This window comes from Python bivittatus, unplaced genomic scaffold (genome assembly GCF_059951505.1).
Source record: "Python bivittatus isolate LINGU-HERP-01145 unplaced genomic scaffold, Pbiv_v1 ctg000850_np1212, whole genome shotgun sequence".
Taxonomy (NCBI): Eukaryota; Metazoa; Chordata; class Lepidosauria; order Squamata; family Pythonidae; genus Python; species Python bivittatus.
In genome coordinates, this window is record NW_028277112.1 from 22,320,462 (window position 1) to 22,338,578 (window position 18,117).

The window sequence follows — 18,117 nt, forward strand, 5'->3', positions numbered from 1 at the left end:
TCAGCCCAATCCACCCCACAGGGTAATTTCTGTGAGAAAGGAGGAGGAGGGAACATTATGTACACCAAATAAAGATGGAATATAAATCTGATAAATAAATAAATAATCTATAACCTAGAAATCAACATAGAAATTTGCATCAATGATCTATTTGGCTTACAATATAATGAAATATATTCACACTTCGGGGCAGTGTTGAAAAAGTATTTTTATTTTATATTATCTACAGTATCCTTGACACCTGCAAAAATACAAGTACCACTGTTTTTATATTACCCAAGAATATGCTTGCTGGTTTACAGTATAAAACTATAAAATGATAGTGTAAGAGAATTTAACAATATGCTGCCTATAAAAGACTCCACAGCGCTTGCAACATTTTCCTTTATTTCTCTCATAAAAATGTAGTTTCTTCATCCACCTTATTTCAATAATAGCATTATTAATCTTTTAAGCAAAATCATCAGTAGTCAAAACACATATTCCATGTTACTTTAAATGAATAACAAAACAATGTTCTCCTTTACTAGACAGAAACAGCTGCTGGTAAGTATTCACTGTTTAACTATTGTGTAATCTCAAAATAGGGATGTGCACTAAACTCCCTTCCTTTCCTGAGTTCAGTATTATTACTGACTTCAATGGATGGACCTATCCAAATTCAGAAACATGTGCACCTGATAATGCTGGGAATGCTGAACTATCTTTACAAGCTTGGTAAATAGTTTTAGAATACAGGCAAGGAATAACTGGTATGGAAAACTGCACACAACCCTTGATCTATGCTCATTATATAAACCAAGCCCCAAAGTGATTGTCTGCAATACCTTTCCAAGATTTAATTCACTCAAAATTAGTCTGCCAACTGGAATACATAAAAGCCATTATTTATACGCTGACATAGAGAACACACATCCAAATATCCGCATGGTCACTCATGCCCTGGTCACCTCCTGGTCGGATTACTGTAATGCGCTCTACATGGGGCTACCCTTGAAGAGTATCTGGAAGCTTCAGCTGGTGCAGAATGTGGCAGCGCGGACAGTTCTGAATGCCCCTACGAGGGCACATATAACACCGCTGTTACGTGGGCTGCATTGGTTGCCAGTCTGCTTCCGGGTCCAATTCAAGGTATTGGTTATCACCTTTAAAGCTCTTTATGGCACAGGACCAGGTTATCTGAGGAGCCGTCTTGCCCCGGTTATTTCAGCCCGCCCCGCTCGGTCCAGCAGAAGGGCCATGTTGCAGATCCTGTTGCAGAATTTCGACTGGTGGGATCTAGGCAGAGGGCCTTTTCTGCTGTGGCCCCTGGCCTATGGAACAATCTGCCTCCCGAGGTCCAGTGTGCCCCCGCTCTCATGGCCTTCAGGAAAGGGGTGAAATCCTGGCTGTGCCAGAAGGCCTGGGGAATGGATGGGGGCTCGCACCAGTGGAGGTGGCTTATGGGGTGATTGACCTTGCCCCCCCCGGTCATCTTGAATGTTTTTAGTATTTATGTACAGGGTTTGTTGTTTAGATTTGATTTTTAATGGATTATTTATTTAACTATTTATGGGGGGATTTTTAATTGTTGATGGGGTTTCTGATTTTGTGAGCCGCCCAGAGTCACCCGTTGAGGGGAGATGGGCAGCATACAAATGTAATAAATAAATAAATAAATAAATAAATAAATAGGTAAATAGGTAAATAGGTAAATGCAGGTTACAATGGCAACTGGGACTGGAATTTCCATTGCTAAGCAATGCGGTTGTAAAGTGCAACGTCATGTAACCACATTGTTTAGCAATGGCAATCCCAGTTGCTGTCATAACCCCAGGACTGCACAGGCCATTAAATGAGGACCTCACATGACCACGATGTGGGAAGAGGCAGGCAGGCAGGCGGGCGGATAAGAGCTATGAGCAGGCGGCTGCTAGGGAGGGTGGGCAAAGGAGTGGATGCTGTGGGAGCACTAGGGAGCATGGGCACAGGAGTGGGTGGTGTGGACAGGCACTAGGGAGAGTGGGTGAGGAGTAGATGCCGGAGGTGGGTGCCAGATTGTGCAGGTGGCTGCTGCTACCTCATTGGGAAGGGGCTGGGGCCTCAAGTCCTCTGTCCCATGTGCCACTCCTGGCTGGGGTAATCCTCCTGAGCAACAAGGTAGGGATGTTTTACAGTTCCTCCCCTGCATGTGGCTGGGATGCCTGGTGGCAATTCTTGGGGCCTACTCAGCTGAGGGTTTCCCACACAGCAAGGCGGCCAGAGGGGGAGGTCGCCCTGAACAGCATGGCCAACAGAGCCCCACTGCTGTTTGGCTTGAGGCCAGCCAGCGTCAGTGGGCCCAGCAGAGGGGAGGCAGGTGAATAAGACAACGAAGGTCAGCTGGGGGTGGCAGTAGTTGTAAATGCAGGCCCATCACCAAGCACCTGGATCGCGATCACATTATCATGGAGGCGCTGTGATGGCTGGGACTTCGCGGACTAGTCATAAATCCATTTTTTCAGCACCAACATAACTTTGAATGGTTGCTGAACGAATGGACATAAACCTGAGGACTACCTGTATAGGTTCTCCATATATCAGTGTTATAATAAATAAATGTATATAACATCTGAATAAAAAGTTGAATAAAAATAGTTTCTATACTGTTGTAATGGTGATTTTTATTGTATTTCCTACTGATTTTTTAAAACTGCCTTTAAAATGGATGTTGAAAAGTGGTACAGAAATAAATCAAAGCACTCTAGTTTCTTCAATCCCAGTCTGGAATTTAAGATTTTCTATGGAAAGTCAAGTATTTTAAATGAATTCAAATTAAGGTCAATAATCTTTATTTAATAAGCACTTTATTTTAAATTGCACTAAATAATTTCAAGCATTTATTTCTGCCTATCAGTTGAAATGCTGACTGCTTTTATCCTGTATCTTAATCTTAATTAAGGGAAAACAGAGAAATGCTGTCAGATTTCCTGTTCAACATCATTATTTTGAAGTATACTTCATTTTCCAAGTGTTAAATCAAATGTACTTGGACTCTAGTGTCTCATTCTCTGGGCTCACTATGCAACGGTATTTTAGTCATTCAGTGCTTTCCCCATATCATATCAGAATTAAAAATAAGCATGTCAGATTCTTGACTCTGTGAAGAATTAATTACCTCTTTTCTTAAAAGAATTTGTGTGAAGGCTAGGGCTGGCAAATTGAAAAATAAGGAGCCTGGGACTAGACCATTAGGTAAACATAGTGCAGATGCTATCAACAGCCCAACATAAGAAAAAGACTGCAGTCTATTACAACAAAAGGACAGAAAAAAAACAGAATTTAAATCTTGAGGAACGCAAGTACAGAGAGAGTTTTAGACTCTGTATCTTGATTATTATAGATATTTTGTATGTGCACTACATCTGCAATAAATCTTACTTATCTATCAGAACCCCATCCTTCCATGAAAGCTCCTGAGTGCAGACTGAAACTTCTAGAGAGATTTATTATTTATTACAATCATGTAGGTATAAGGCTGAAAATTTGTGGCATTACTACAGCCAAATGGCTATTGGGTTTTTCTAAAAGCAGCTTAGGGAATGCCTAAGGAATGGTAAGAAACAGATAAACAGGACAAAGAGATCTGTGGTTATGTAATTCAGAATTTTGAATTATTCACCACCTCCTCATTTCAGAATCTTATAACAGGAAATTGTGCATTTTGTTCATACTGGAATCCTTTGTTTCTTGCTTAGGAAAGGCAAAACTATGATTTTTAAATATTTTAAGTCACAAGCAGATCAAACATTAAACTACGTTTACACACTTAATGAGTTGCACCCAACTAAACAAAACATTCCTATTTTCAATATATTATGGAGTGGGATCCTACCATTGTAATGGTATATATTATCTTAAATTTGAGCTGATAGATTTGATAGACTTTATTTTGTAAACCAATTAGACATTTAAAAATACTACAATCTCAATTTCCAAAAGACCTAAATATTATCACTATTTTTACATAGTACATAGTACACTTTACATCTATTGCATGCATATTGTCAGCCTTTCCAGGTGGACCAGACAGGAAATACAATCAGATGAGATAATTCCACTTTATGGTAAGGCTACATTAATAGAATCTTACAAGTCTGAAAGTACAAATCTCCACCATCTCCTTTGCAGCCTGAGAAGTTAGGGAGAGTCCCTTCTGAGCCTCTTTCTCCAGTCATTATGCAGCTGTGGGCTATGCCCTCTTTTATCTGACCATTCCCTAAGCAGCATCATTTTGCCCCATCTCTCAAGGTCTTTCTCACATACCATTATACATACAGAATATACAATTCAAAACCGAATTTTAATTTATGGATTTATAAACCACTTTAGTCAAAGAGACTCTAAAAAAAATGCTATTTTTTCATTTAATGTCTTTATTTTTTTAACAAAACAATCTTTAATCTTAAAAAAAAAAAAATTAAAAAAATTAAAAATACAAACTAAAAATACAAACTAAGAAGGAAAGAAAAATACCTTCTATTTTATACTTATCAAAAGTTACTGAAAAGCAGATGCTAGTTTGTCCCACAGAAGTTACTGAAGTTTGAGGTAAGTATATATTATACTAGTACCGTAAGAATACACATTTTAGCATCCCTATGAATCCTATATCACTATATATAGTTGCTGGAAGTTGGGTGGTACATTCATCATCATCATCATCATAATAATAATGAAAATCACAAAATATAAAGACCTGCAAATAGAAGTAGAACAATTATGACAAAAGAAAGCAAAGATAATAACAATAGTTATAGGTGCCTTAGGTGCAATCCCAAAACATCTGAAGCACCACTTGAACACCATCGGCATTGACAAAATCACCATCGGTCAGTTGCAAAAGGCAGCTTCACTTGGAACAGCTTATATCCTGCGACAATATCTTTAACATCATCAAACAACATCTGCCTATTCCAGGTCCTTGGGAAAGACTCAATAGGTGGATAAAAATGCCAAATCCGGTCTAAACATCTGGCTGACTGCGACCAACCAGAATAATAATAATGGGACTTTAGAATTCAAACAGATAAGCACCTGCCACACTACACCCCAGACTTAACAATTGTTGATAAGAGAGACAAAGAAGTCTGGATAGTGAACACTGCAATACCTGGAGATAGCAGAAGAGAAGAGAAAGAACTGGAGAAAATCACAAAATAGAAAACCTGCAAATCCCAAGAATAATACATGACTAAACTGAAGATTCCTCATTCAGCTCAAGTTAAGAACAAAGCTAAATATTGTCTCTATAATATAATTTGGATGCAGCAAAGTTGGAAAAAGCACATTATCCCAATAACATTCGGGATGCTCATGAGAAGCAATATAATGGCTTTCTAAATACAGGAAACAAATATTTTTATCAAGTGACACTTGGCGAAACTTACCATGCTTCTTCTAATATAGTCAATGGCTTTCTTTGTATCCATTCCTGACCAATTGTTGAGCATGTAGCATATACAAGCAGCGCAGTATACAAATCTCATGTCATTTTCACTTCCTTCAAGGACTGCACAAAAACTAGAAAAAACAGCAAAGTTATGTAAGTTACTACGTTAATTGGGATTTTGTTAACTATGTATTTTACTTTCCAAGACAAAGCACAATGGTATGTTCTTCCCCCAATGATCAAGTTTATTTATTAATATCAATACATATATGAAAAGGATAAAATTTTCCTTGAATCAAGATCAACTGTTGATGTTTCCAAAGTTACATCCGTGCTGTTTTTCTGGGGACCAATATGGTAACAATTTGTCACTACCTTCTTCTTGATGTGTGTGTATATGTATGTATGTATGCACATACCCACCTACCCACCCACCCATCCAAGTCTAGTTTACAGCCAGGGACGTTCCATCACTCCTTTGGCAATGAAACAGACTTTTTCTTCAGAAATGAATGTGGGGTTTGCCACTGTGCAAGTACAGAATCTCATCTGAAGGCCAAGTCTTCCACAGATGGCTCCCAGCTCTATTCCTGGCTCACTGCTTTGCTATCAATGGTGGCCACCACTTTGTAATGGAGTTTCCTTACAGTTGCAGCTTCAATAAATTGAGCAACTTATTCATGTGTTTCAGGGACAACTTCTCTGATGACACCACCACTACCAGCAACACTCTGGAGTTAACTCAGCTGGGAATTGGTTTTCCACAGGTCCTGATCTGCCTCTGGAGTACCAAGCCTCCACACACTAGGTCTTCTAATCCTTCCAGGTTTTTTTTTCTCTCGTCAATTTAACATCCCTCACTAAGTACCAACAGGCCAATCAACTTTACCAAAGCCTTTACTAAACCTACTAACAACCTAACCCCTAGCCACAAGGTCATCCAATTAAAGCAACAATCCATTATGTATTAAAAGTAACCATTTGCCTGGTGCCATGTTTAAAAAAGGCCAAATTATTCAGTATCACTCTCTTTCTGTAAATTCAACTTAGGTATTTATATTCAGCATTCTAAAATCTACCATAGGTACTTGAGGTTTTGATCCCATTTTGGAATTTATAACTGATGGCAAGAAAAACAGAGGGTAATGTTTGTTCCCTGTGTTTTCCAAGTTTCTGTGTTCACTAAGGCTTGTCATGTTACCCTAATTCTGAAACAAATTAATGATAAACACATGATCAGTATTTCTAGTATTATAGTGTGGCTTCCATCAGCATCTTGGATTTTTTTTCCTCTTCTTTCCATCTGTGTAGATGTGCTTGTCTTTTTATAAATTTTAATCATGTATTTATTGTTTTAACTTGATGTAAACTGCCCAGAGTCCCCCACTGCGGGGAGATGAGCAGGGATAAGTCTATGTATAAATATAAATAAAAAATAACTCAGTGTTTCACCAAATACTTGTGCTTTCTTAGAATGTGACAGAGTCACCTTGTGTGAGATGGGCGGCTATATAAATATGATAAATAAATAAATAATAATTTTTTCCCCAAACCCTTGCCTAGTCATTTCCGTAGCACTCCTTCTTCATTCTTACTTGGCAATGCTTATTTGATTCTTACCAGACACAGGTTTTATATTAGGACTATTAAAAATAAGGTGTTAAAGGAACATGCTTGTGAGCCACTGTTCTCTTTGTAGTATAAATGCTAAATACTAAAAATAAAAGTGTAGCTTTGGATCTCTAAATGGGTGCTTGAATTATTGTGTTTCCATTATAACAGTAACTATTCCCTATTTTCTGAAGAACTTAAATCTGCTTAACATAAGACTTGTAGTTGGAATAGGTTCTTTTGCTTCCACATCCTTGTTTTTACAAGTGTACATGTGCAAGTTGATATAGGACTATAAAGGAAGACATATGACACTAAAGAGCTCAACTGCAAATTACAGTAGCAGAGGAAATAACTGATATTAGAGATGCACAAAATATGTTGTTTCCAGCTCTTCGCTACATGAAACATTGTGAAACATCCCATTTCAAGTGAGAACCAGGCTGTTTTAAGGACATACAGTGGTACCTCTAGTTACGAACTTAATCCGTTCTGTGACTCTGATCGCAAGTCAAGTTGGTCGCAAGTCGAGGTAAATTTTCCCATAAGGTTCATTGTAAATACAGTTAATCTGTTCCGCCCTCCGAATTTGGTCGCACCACGAGGCAAATTTCCCCCATAAGGTTCAATGTAAATACATACGGTTAAACAGTTCTAAAACATATGCATTTTATTTTTAAACCACAAAAACATGAAAAAAAGTACAGTACAGCACAGTATGAAGAGGGAGAATGGGGTGGGGAGGCAGTTATTGTTTGGAGGGAGAGTCCCCCTCCAAAAGGACATCAGGGAGATCTCCTTCAGGGGTTTCCTCTCTTCTTTGCCTCTTAGCTGCAGGCTCAGTTCTGGGGAAAAACCTGTCTAAAGTCAGTTGTTTTTTCCTGCGCTGCATAACCCTCCGGAAATGAGAGAACACGTTATCGTTCATAAGATTCAGCACTCTGCTTGTCACAGTTCTGTTGGGGTGGTGCTTCTCAATGAAATCCTGGCACTCATTCCATTTCTCCATGATGGATTTTATCGCATCACTGCTCACCTCCTCCCTCTCCTCCTCTTCCTCAGTGGAATGCTCCTCGCCAAGCGCTTTCTGTTGCTCACTCTGGAGCTCAGCAAGTTCTTCCGTGGTCAGCTCCTCCTTATGGTCCTCAACAAGCTCCTCTATGTCCGCATCATCCACAACCAGACCCATGCTCTTGCCCATGGACACAATCTCCTCCTCTACCTCTGCATCACACCCTTCAAACTCACGTTCAGCGACACATTCTGGCCAGAGTTCCTCCAGGCTGAGTTTAAGGTCCGGCAGGTGACATCTTGCCAGGCTTTGTCAATTAGGCTGATGCAGTGGAGGACATTGAAATGTTTTTTCCAAAACTCTTTGAGAGTCAAGGATGTTTCTTCAGTGACATTGAAACACCTGGTGAAGAGCGCCTTTGTGTACAACTTCTTAAAGTTGCAGATCACTTGCTGGTCCATGGGCTGCAGAAGAGGTGTCGTGTTGGGGGGGAGGAACCTGATCTTTATGAAGTCATACTCAGGGTCCATGTCATCCACCAAGGCTGGAGGGTGTGCCGGGGCATTGTCCATCAGGAGAAGGCACCTTTCAGGCAGCTGGTTGTCAGACAAGTATTTTTTAATGGTGGGTGCGAACACCTCGTGCAGCCATTCCATGAACAACTGCCTTGTGACCCACGCTCTCGCATTGGCCCTCCACATGACAGGCAGTCTGGCCTTGTTCACATGGTGTTCCCTGAATGCACGAGGGGTCTGGGAATGGTACATGAGCAGTGGCTTAATCTTCAGGTCGCCGCTTGCATTCGCACACAGCAAAAGGGTCAATCTGTCCTTCATGGGCTTGTGCCCCTGGCAGTGCCTTTTCCTCCTGCGTGATGTAGGTTCTGTTTGGCATCTTCTTCCAGAAGAGCCCTGTCTCATTGCAGTTGAACACTTGCTGAGTGATGTATCCTTCTGCCTTCATGAAGTCCTCAAAGTCTTTCTGGTAGGCTTCTGCAGCAGCCTTGTCAGAACTGGAAGCCTCACCATGTCTTGCCACACTGTGGATGCCACTTCTCTTTCGGAATTTCTCAAACCAGCCTCTGCTGGCTTTAAATTCCTCACTTGCTGCGCTGGTAGAGGGGTTTTCCCGCAGTAAATCACTGTGCAGCTTCCTGGCTTTTTCACAGATGATAGCTTCACTCACGCTATCACCTGCCAGCTGTTTCTCATTCAGCCACACTAACAACAGCTTTTCCAGCTCTTCCACCACTTGTGTCCTCTTCCTCGTTAAGATTGTTACTCCTTTTGCCACATCAGCTCCTCTGATGGCATCTTTATTCTTCAAAATAGTCGAGATGGTCGACTTCGCCATCTTGTACTCCGAGGCCAGATCAGTCACACGAATACCACGATTGTGCTTTTCTATAATGTCCTTCTTCAGTTTGATCATCACTTTTTTCTTCAAAGCCTTATTCTTGCCAAGCCTGCTCTGCATTTTCTTTGGAGCCATGCTGACAAGCACACCAAACACCTTCCAAAACCTTCCAAAACGCCACAAAACACACCACAAACCTCACCGAATGTCTCCTTGCTACCGCGAACTCGCCCACAGGAAGCCGCGACCGCGTGGCAGCAGGGAAAATGGCTGCGGATCCGGTTCGTAAGTCGAGGCAAGTTCGCAAGTCGAGGTAAATTTTTGGGGCCAGAGCTGGTCGTATCTCGAAAAATTCGTAAGGAGAGGCGTTCGTAACTAGAGGTACCACTGTACTGGGCTGTTTTGAGTATTTTCGAAGTGTTCCAAGCATAAAGCAGAGTGCTTTCTGTTCTTTTGTTTCAAGGTTAAAGCATTTCTAAAAGGTTTGGTGCAACCATACAGCAGTTTCAAACACAAAACTGGACATTTCCACATTCATATTTGATCGTCATATTGCAAAACTCTAGAATACAGTGGAATTATTTCTTTAGGACACTGTTGTACTTAACAGTGTAGATCATAGAGGAAGATATAAAATACCACTCCCGCCATGTACATCTACAAATATTTCAATTTCTTAACTCAACATTTTATATTCTACTTCTGTAAATGCAATTTTTGTTAGCCTAGAACATGTCCAATGTTCTCATTCATCAGCTGCCTGATAATGTAGGGAGGAAGGCCCTGAAACACCCAGCAATTTTATCATTTAAAGGCAAGAGCGTAGGTTCCCCCCACTTCCTGAGCTGTGCTGTGTAAAATGAGGAAGGGGCTAATAAAGACTATCCTATTAATTGGAAGGCCATACTCTCAAACTGCTTTCTCTGAAAAGATAACACAACATAGACACAGAACAGGAAGATACCTTCCCTTTATTTGCCCAACCCAGATTCAGCTTGACCAACAGCTATATTATACTACTGTGCATTACTTTGATATTTTTTTCTTTTCTAAACATATTTTACTGTACCTCCCATCTTCCAGCTGCAGAGCTCTGAGTCCTGCCAAGCAGGCTTCTTTATTTACTCGGCTTAAGTCATCGCCAAGAATAATTAAGCAACACAGGCCAGTATAAGTCATTGCTATGTGTCCACTGTCATATGGATGAGAAATACCAGGTCCCTGAAACAAAAGAAAATTCAAGTTTCAGTTTACTAAACAGAATTATAATTACATGTACATAAATATAAGCATTTATTTTATAGGGAATTGCCCTGAGCTTTTTACTGTAGTTCAGGAGAGATCTATCCAGAAAGACTGGCTTGAAAAGCTATATATAAATGTCTACCTCTATGTGACCCACATATATCAGCAACTGTGTGAGCATAAGAAGAAGCTATTTTAAGGCCACATAGATTTCTGATACCAAAGAATTTTTGCACATATTTTTTGTCAATTGGTGGCTGTTTCTGATATTCCTAACTTACTTCTATAAGACAGATCTCCAACACTATAGCATTTGATAAAAAGTAACACATTGACACTAGAAAAGTACCAAATTTACCATTTCAGGAAATCTTCCTAGCAAGAAGTTAAAGAAGCAGCAACTTCACTTTTCAGACTGAAGGGTTATAAACAATATGGTACCAAAAACACCCATTCTGGGATCTTTGTTTATCAAATTATTTGTAAATGAACTGTATTAGGGTGAACCATAGAATGGAAAATCTATTCAAACTGGGAGAACGGGAATTAAAACAGCAAATGTAGTAAAGAGTTATAGTGAATGTGGAGCAATTCTACTTCAAGAGATTCAGAAACTGAAAGGGTTATTGGACAGTTGGCTGGTCTGTTAAGCCATGTGATGAACTGAGACAAGTGAAGGCTGGGAAAGTTAAACACAGAGGAGCCAATCAAGAGGAGGGGCTTCCCCTCCTATATTGGCTTTCAGAACAGTATAGCCAGTCCATCTTCATTTAAGCCTCACAGAGCAGAGAGATGCAGATGTTACATTATGTCATTTTCCCATGTATGGGATTCTATATGACTTCCAACCTCCTTGGGGCGGGGGGATTCCTCTATTTGAAAATTTTATCAGTTTCTATTTGAGAAATTTTATCAGATCCACATCTGATGATTCCTAGTAAGGATGAAACCAGTAACATGGTGCCTCCTAGTGGTTAATGTAACTGAAAGTCCCTCTCAAAGTTGCAGTCTGCAGTTTGTCTTTATCCAAAGTTGGTCAATAGCTGGTAAAGAGAAAAGCACTCCAAGCCAGGAGCAACAGCTGAAATCTAGTGAAGGATCAGTAAAACTAATTATATTATCAATTCCGTTTATTTTACCTGTTGAGACTAAGGCTATATGAACTTGTTCTTGAATGTGTGTGTGAGAGAGACAGATCCTAGGGCTCAAATAGCACCTGATTCCTGAGCTGACAGTAACCAATATCAACCTCTTCTAAAAACAATTGTTCATTCTTTCTCTTTTTTTACTTTTCAACTGTTTTTCTGTTTCTGACCTTGCTATATAAAATTTAGAATGTGTTCATTCTGTGAAAGGGATCTAGCCTTTATTACATGCCTCCCTACCAGGTCCAGCTACTGAAGGAAGAAACTGCAACTGACCTCCTCCCTGGTAAATCAGTAAGAGAGGGGATTTTTCTGGAGTAAAGTTGCTACAGGCAGCATACCTAGTCTACATACATACAAGTTGTAGGGATGGAGCAGCAGGATTACGGGAGAAAGGTTTGGAGATCTCATGGGAAGGAAGGGGGAAGCAAGCTATCACATCCCATGGATGCCCCATTACAACAGTAGAAAACAATAAAACTATGTGCACTGGGGTTTGAGCTGCACATTAATATAGACTTTGCTGAAGCTAACTGATCAGGAAACAATTTTATGGTTGGTAGGGAGTTTGATACAAACAGAGATCCAATGCATGGTTGCTGTAAAAAGGCAATGTTGACAACTATTAGGAAAGAAACAGAAGATGAAACATGCCATCATAATGACAGAAGGGAATTTTTTTTTCACATGATGCACAATTATTGCCTTTCCTAGCTCATCTGTCACAAATGTCATGAACATTATACAAAGATGGCACTTGATTCAGCAAAATTTCAAAGCTGATTTCAAACTAAGACATATGTTGAAGGTTTCCCAATTCTGTTTTAGTATACCGCTTTCAAATACATCTGCAGAACACTGAACTATTCCAAACCTTACAGCTCTGCATTAACCCTACCATCTGTGTAAATTTACTCAATAAATGAAAATAAGTAGAACGTGCATCAAGGAACCAGAGATATAAATGAGCATATCTGCATAAAATCAATGATACAGTTAACATCTGATTCTTGTATGGACATTTTTTTAAATATAAAGAATCAAACTGAACATATGTACTCTGGCAAGTACAGTTCCTGCTGCTAAGGAACCGTTATTAATCTGGACAAATATTTGAGTTGGACTTCTGCGTGTTCACTATGCAAAATGAGGAATGGGATCCTCACACATGGATAGATGGGTGTGAATCCCATTCCTGTACAAGAACATCTTCAACTCTATGATCTCACCTGGGACTCATATGCTCTTCCCACCTCAGGTACATTGGCTTAGTTTCTTTAATAATTTTATTTTATGTAATTATATTTATTTACAATTTAGATTTCAAAGGCTACCCCACTCAGCACAGATTCTGAACAGCATACAATTAAAATCACTACAGCATCTAAAAACAAACAAAAAATAATAAAATTGAACATAGCGGGAGGGGGGAAGGGGAGAAAAACAAAATGCTGTAGCCAAGACAATCTATACCCCTATAGGAGCAACTCCAGTTTATCTCAAGCTTGGGAAAAGAACTACATTTTCAAAGATCATCTAAAAATGCATAGAGTCAAAACAGTCCAAACCTTGTGTGTGTGTGGGGGGGATATTATACCAAAGGGCAGGTGCCATAACAGAAAAGGCATGCTTCCTAGGTTGTATCAGACCACACTGTTTAAGAAACAGGACACAAAGCCTGCCTATTCTGTTGAATTTTACAAGGGAGATAGAAATATTGGGAAAGAGGCAGTCCCTCAGATAGCTAGGTCCTAGGCCATGAAGGGCTTATAGGTAATAATCTGCACTTTCAGTTGTACCTGGAAGCTCACTGGTAACTAGTGCAGTTTGCATAATAGAGGAGTTACATGGGCATACTGAGATGTGCCCATATTTGCTTGCATTGCTGTATTCTGGACTAGCTACACCTTTCAAGAAGTCTTCAAGGGGATCCCCATGTAGAACACATTGCAACAGTCCACATATGAGGTGATCAAAGCATGAGTGATTATGAGAATGGACTCCCAGTCTAGAAAAGGGGGCAATTCACACAGAACTGAATCTATACAAAGGTCCTCCTATTGGCCACACCTGCCACCTGCTCATCCAAAAGGAACTGTGATTCCAGGAAGAACCCCAAATTCTCACCAGCTCTGAACAAGGGAGTGCATTCAGACCTAACAATGAAAAATCACAAGCACCAAGAGGGGTATGTACCCATAGCTACGCAGTCATATCAGAGTTGTGTTTGAGCCTGTTCTCCCCAACATAACTTGATTAGGGGTTGAAATATAGTGATCATCAACATATTGATGGTACTTGACCCCATGTTGATGGATGACCTAGTCCAATAGTTTCATGTATATAGTAAACAGGAGAGGTGAGAGCATCAAACTCTGAGACATCCTGCAAACCAGGGGCTTTGAATCAGACCTCTTTCCACCTATCAACACCAACAGGAACCAACTGCAGAGAAAGAATTTGCACTGCACTGTGTCTTCCACTCCCAAACTTTGTAGCCAGTCCATAATGATACCATGATTGACAGTATCAAAAGCCACTGAGAGATCAGGAAGAACTGATAGGATAGTTGCACCACTCCCATCCCAGCTCTGCCAGAGATCATCAACAAGTGCAATCGATACTGTCTTTGAACTATACCCCATGATGAAATACGATTGAAGTGAGTCTAAATACAGGTAGCCCTCACTTAACAACTGTAATTGGAACCAGCAACTCCATCACTAAGTGACACAATCGTTAAGTGAAACATCACGTGACTGCGCCAGACTTACAATGTCAGTTCTGCTGCGGTTAAGCGAATCACCTGCAGTCGTTAAACGCGACATCTGTACAGCCAAGATACAGTCTGAAATTACATCTGAATCATTCTATAGTAGACTGGTAAGAAGTGCTCCTACCATTTGATTTAAAATGTAAAAAAATCTGCATTAATTTTAAGCCTTTATGAAAATACTGTATCTGTATATTATTTATATCTACATAAATTTACTATATCTATATATCTGTAAATAAAAATATTTTCCCTACAGTTTCAGAAAAGCATTACAGCATTTTTACTTAATAGGTAGAAATTAGAAAGATGTAAAGTGCTAGTTTAGATTTTCCACCTCATTCCCATTTTAATTTCTAAGGTATCAGTTTTCATATATTATTCACTAACCTTAGATGGATTGAAAGGGATTCCTAGATATGAAGAACCACGGAAGCCACAGTGATGCATGTTTGATCCTTGGGAGAAAAAAAAACCTAAGTCACTTCGCATATTCATTAGAAAATAGGAGAAGTGTCTTAAAAACTGCTAGCACCTAGTAGTAAAAAAAAAAATTAGCTGAAATTTAAACTCCTACTGTAGCTCACTACTGATATAATCATATACATTTATTCATTCATTCATACATACACACACTTAGAAGTTCCAATACATTCAAAAAGTTTACTTCTGAGTAGGTATGTAGATTACACTGCCAATCTTATACATTTTTATACAACATATGAACAACAACAAAAAAATTCCCAGAACTAAGTATCACTACAAAGTATTAAAAAATACAAATGGTTGTATTTTGTAGTTGACTGTCCATAATAGAGGGCTGAACCTAGCCCACCAAACGCTAAGTAAGATTAGATCTTGTTAATGCTTGAATGAGAGATCACCAGAAAATCCCAGGTTATACTGAAAAACAAACTAACTAAAAACATTCTAGAAAAAGTCAGTGGCAAACTACTACCATATTGTTGCCAAAAAAACAAGGGTGTCTCCTGGGAACCACCAGGAGTTGAACTTGACTCAGGGAAACTTTCACCTTTTAATATAATTAAGTGTGAGCACACAATCATCTACTGAAATATAACTCATCTACATATTTTCATGTGATAGAATACAAATGGTTAGTGAAAATCACCAAAAACTTTAAGCAAATTATTTACATTGGCATATCAAAATATCCATTTCTAGATATTAAACGCTATTTGTCAGTGAAGTTTACCAGAAACAACAGAAAAAAAAATCCTCCTGAAAAACCAAAACTTTAATTTTTTTTCCACATTCCTTCAGCTCTTCACAATTACTATCCTCTCCCATTCTTTTGGCACAGAAATGCTCATCACTTTTGCACCCTCCCTAACAGAAAAATTCTTTTGTCGGAATACAATCCAGCAATATTCTTTTTTCAAACACTATAGTACTTTCAATGCAGTGTGTCCATAAACCCCTTGTGCAGTTTTAGTTTTTAATCACCTTTATACAAGATACAATATATTTATATTTTTGTGCTTTCCAGTCAGCGTTAATTCCTTGCGACTGTGTTGAGTCAATGCTGATGCCTGGACTAGTCCCTACAGTCTTCTTGGCAAGTTTCCTGGAAGTAGTTTGCCATTGCCTTCTTCCTAGGGCTGAGAGAAGGCAAAACTGACTCAAAGTTACCCAGCTAGCTTTGTGCCTAAAGTGGGACTAGAACTCATGGTCTCCTGTTTTCTAGCTTGGTAACCACTATACCAAACTGGGGCTCTCATACAAAATACAATCAATCTGTAAAATGCAACAGAAAGGGAATTTATTTAAGATTTAAATAAAATGGATATTGTATAAAATGCTAGGATAACAAATGTTAACACTGATATAAATCAAACAGAATTGCAGAATGTCTTCAGAGAACGTCAAAAACATGCTATGCTGTGTACAGGTAGTCCTTGGTTAGCACAGCAATTGCCATTACTAAGTGATGTGATCATAAAGCGTGATGTCACATGACTGCACCACTTAGCGATGGTAATGCCAGACTCCCGGTTGCCATAATTAAGCAAATCACAGTGGGTCGTTAAGCGAGGATGTCAAATGGTCACCATTTGCGACCTCCTACTGGCTTCCCCATTGACTTTGCTTGTTGGAAGCTGGCAAAGAAGGTTGTAAATGGCAACCATGTGACCATGCGATGCTGCAATTTAATTGTAAGCTGGGCACCCAGATCACAATCACATGACCATGGGAATGCTGTGATGGCCAGAACTCCAAGGACCAGTCATATACTGCTCATTCAGCACCGTCACAAGTTTGAACGGTTGCTGAATAAGTGGTCGTTAACTGAGGACCAGCTGTATTCAAAATGGTGTTGGATATGTTGAAGGTTAACATTCCTACAAATTAATATGCTAAATTTTAAATTTCCTCTGTTGCATTTTACAGATTGTTTGTAGCTTATATAGAAGGGAAGCTATTAAAAAACTGCACTTTATAGATACCCCATATCTCGTTTACAAGAAAAAAAAATCATGTTTGTAGAGGCAAACACAAAAACAAATAATGAGCAGTTTGGAACTGCTGTTGTCACAACCAAAGGTCATGGGGGCATGGAGAATTACTGACATATTACCAAAGGTGGCCTGGCAATGTAAATTAGCCATTGCATTTACTCAAAAGGAAGTAGAGCTGAAGTTTAGATCACATCCTCCCTGATAAAGGAGAGTAAAGTGTCTTCCTTACCATATTCTCAGCAAATCTAGAACACATATAACCCCATTATAAAACTAAATTATTTGGGGCAAAATCTTCCTTTCATATAAACACAGTATCTGTAAGAAAAATACTGAAACGGTCAGAAGAACAAAAGCTATGGTGTCTGTAGTAGTTGCTTACAACATGCAGTACAGATTATTCATCACCATGACATATTATCTGAGGCAAATTAATGAAATCTAATTACAGCATAAAACCTATACATATATGCCTCTCTCTCTTCTCTCTCTTTTCTTCCTCTCTTTCCATATCTTGATCTGGCTACAGAACTTTCTTTACACCACAAGATCTCACCGCAAGTTCTTCCTCTAGTAAAATCCTGTATACTTCTAACAATATTCCTGTTTATTTTTGACTCTTGCATTTCAGTTCAAAGAGATGCTAAATGAATATAAACATGGGCTTCTCGGAAACTTTTAGAATATAAACTCACCTCTTAGATCTTCATTTCATTATTTGCACACAGTTATTTTTAAAGGGAAGAAAAATATTTTAGTTCTAACAGCTATTCTTGAATTTGTCACCAGCATCCAAAGGTAAAAGCCCATAAGAACACCAATCACAAGCAAGTTTTCTGTTTTTGTAAATACTAGGACTGTGCAAATCCTTACAAAGAGATGCTTTGATACATGCAGACATATCTTTTTCCAGGCTCGTGCAGCAGCACTAAAAGCTGTTCCTGACTGTCTCTGCAGACATAGCCAGGAGCAGCTTCCAAAGCAGCTGCACAAGCCTGGAAAAAGATGCATCTGCTTTAGCAATTCAAAGAGATGGGTCTCATATACGCTTTCGCAAAGTATTTTTTTCTGAAGCATTCACATGG

The 18,117-nt window shown here is 39.2% G+C and overlaps 1 protein-coding gene across 1 annotated transcript in view; it reads right to left on the bottom strand.

The window, feature by feature from the left end:
- PGGT1B (protein geranylgeranyltransferase type I subunit beta) overlaps positions 1 to 18,117 on the bottom strand; it is a 34,480-nt gene that overhangs the window by 8,903 nt on the left and 7,460 nt on the right. The window contains exons 3-5 of the mRNA XM_007422637.4: positions 14,943 to 15,010; positions 10,459 to 10,610; positions 5,409 to 5,541 (exon numbers count right to left, since the gene is read on the bottom strand). Of these exons, the coding sequence (XP_007422699.1) occupies positions 5,409 to 5,541; positions 10,459 to 10,610; positions 14,943 to 15,010 (353 nt within the window). The remainder of the gene's footprint in view (positions 1 to 5,408; positions 5,542 to 10,458; positions 10,611 to 14,942; positions 15,011 to 18,117) is intronic.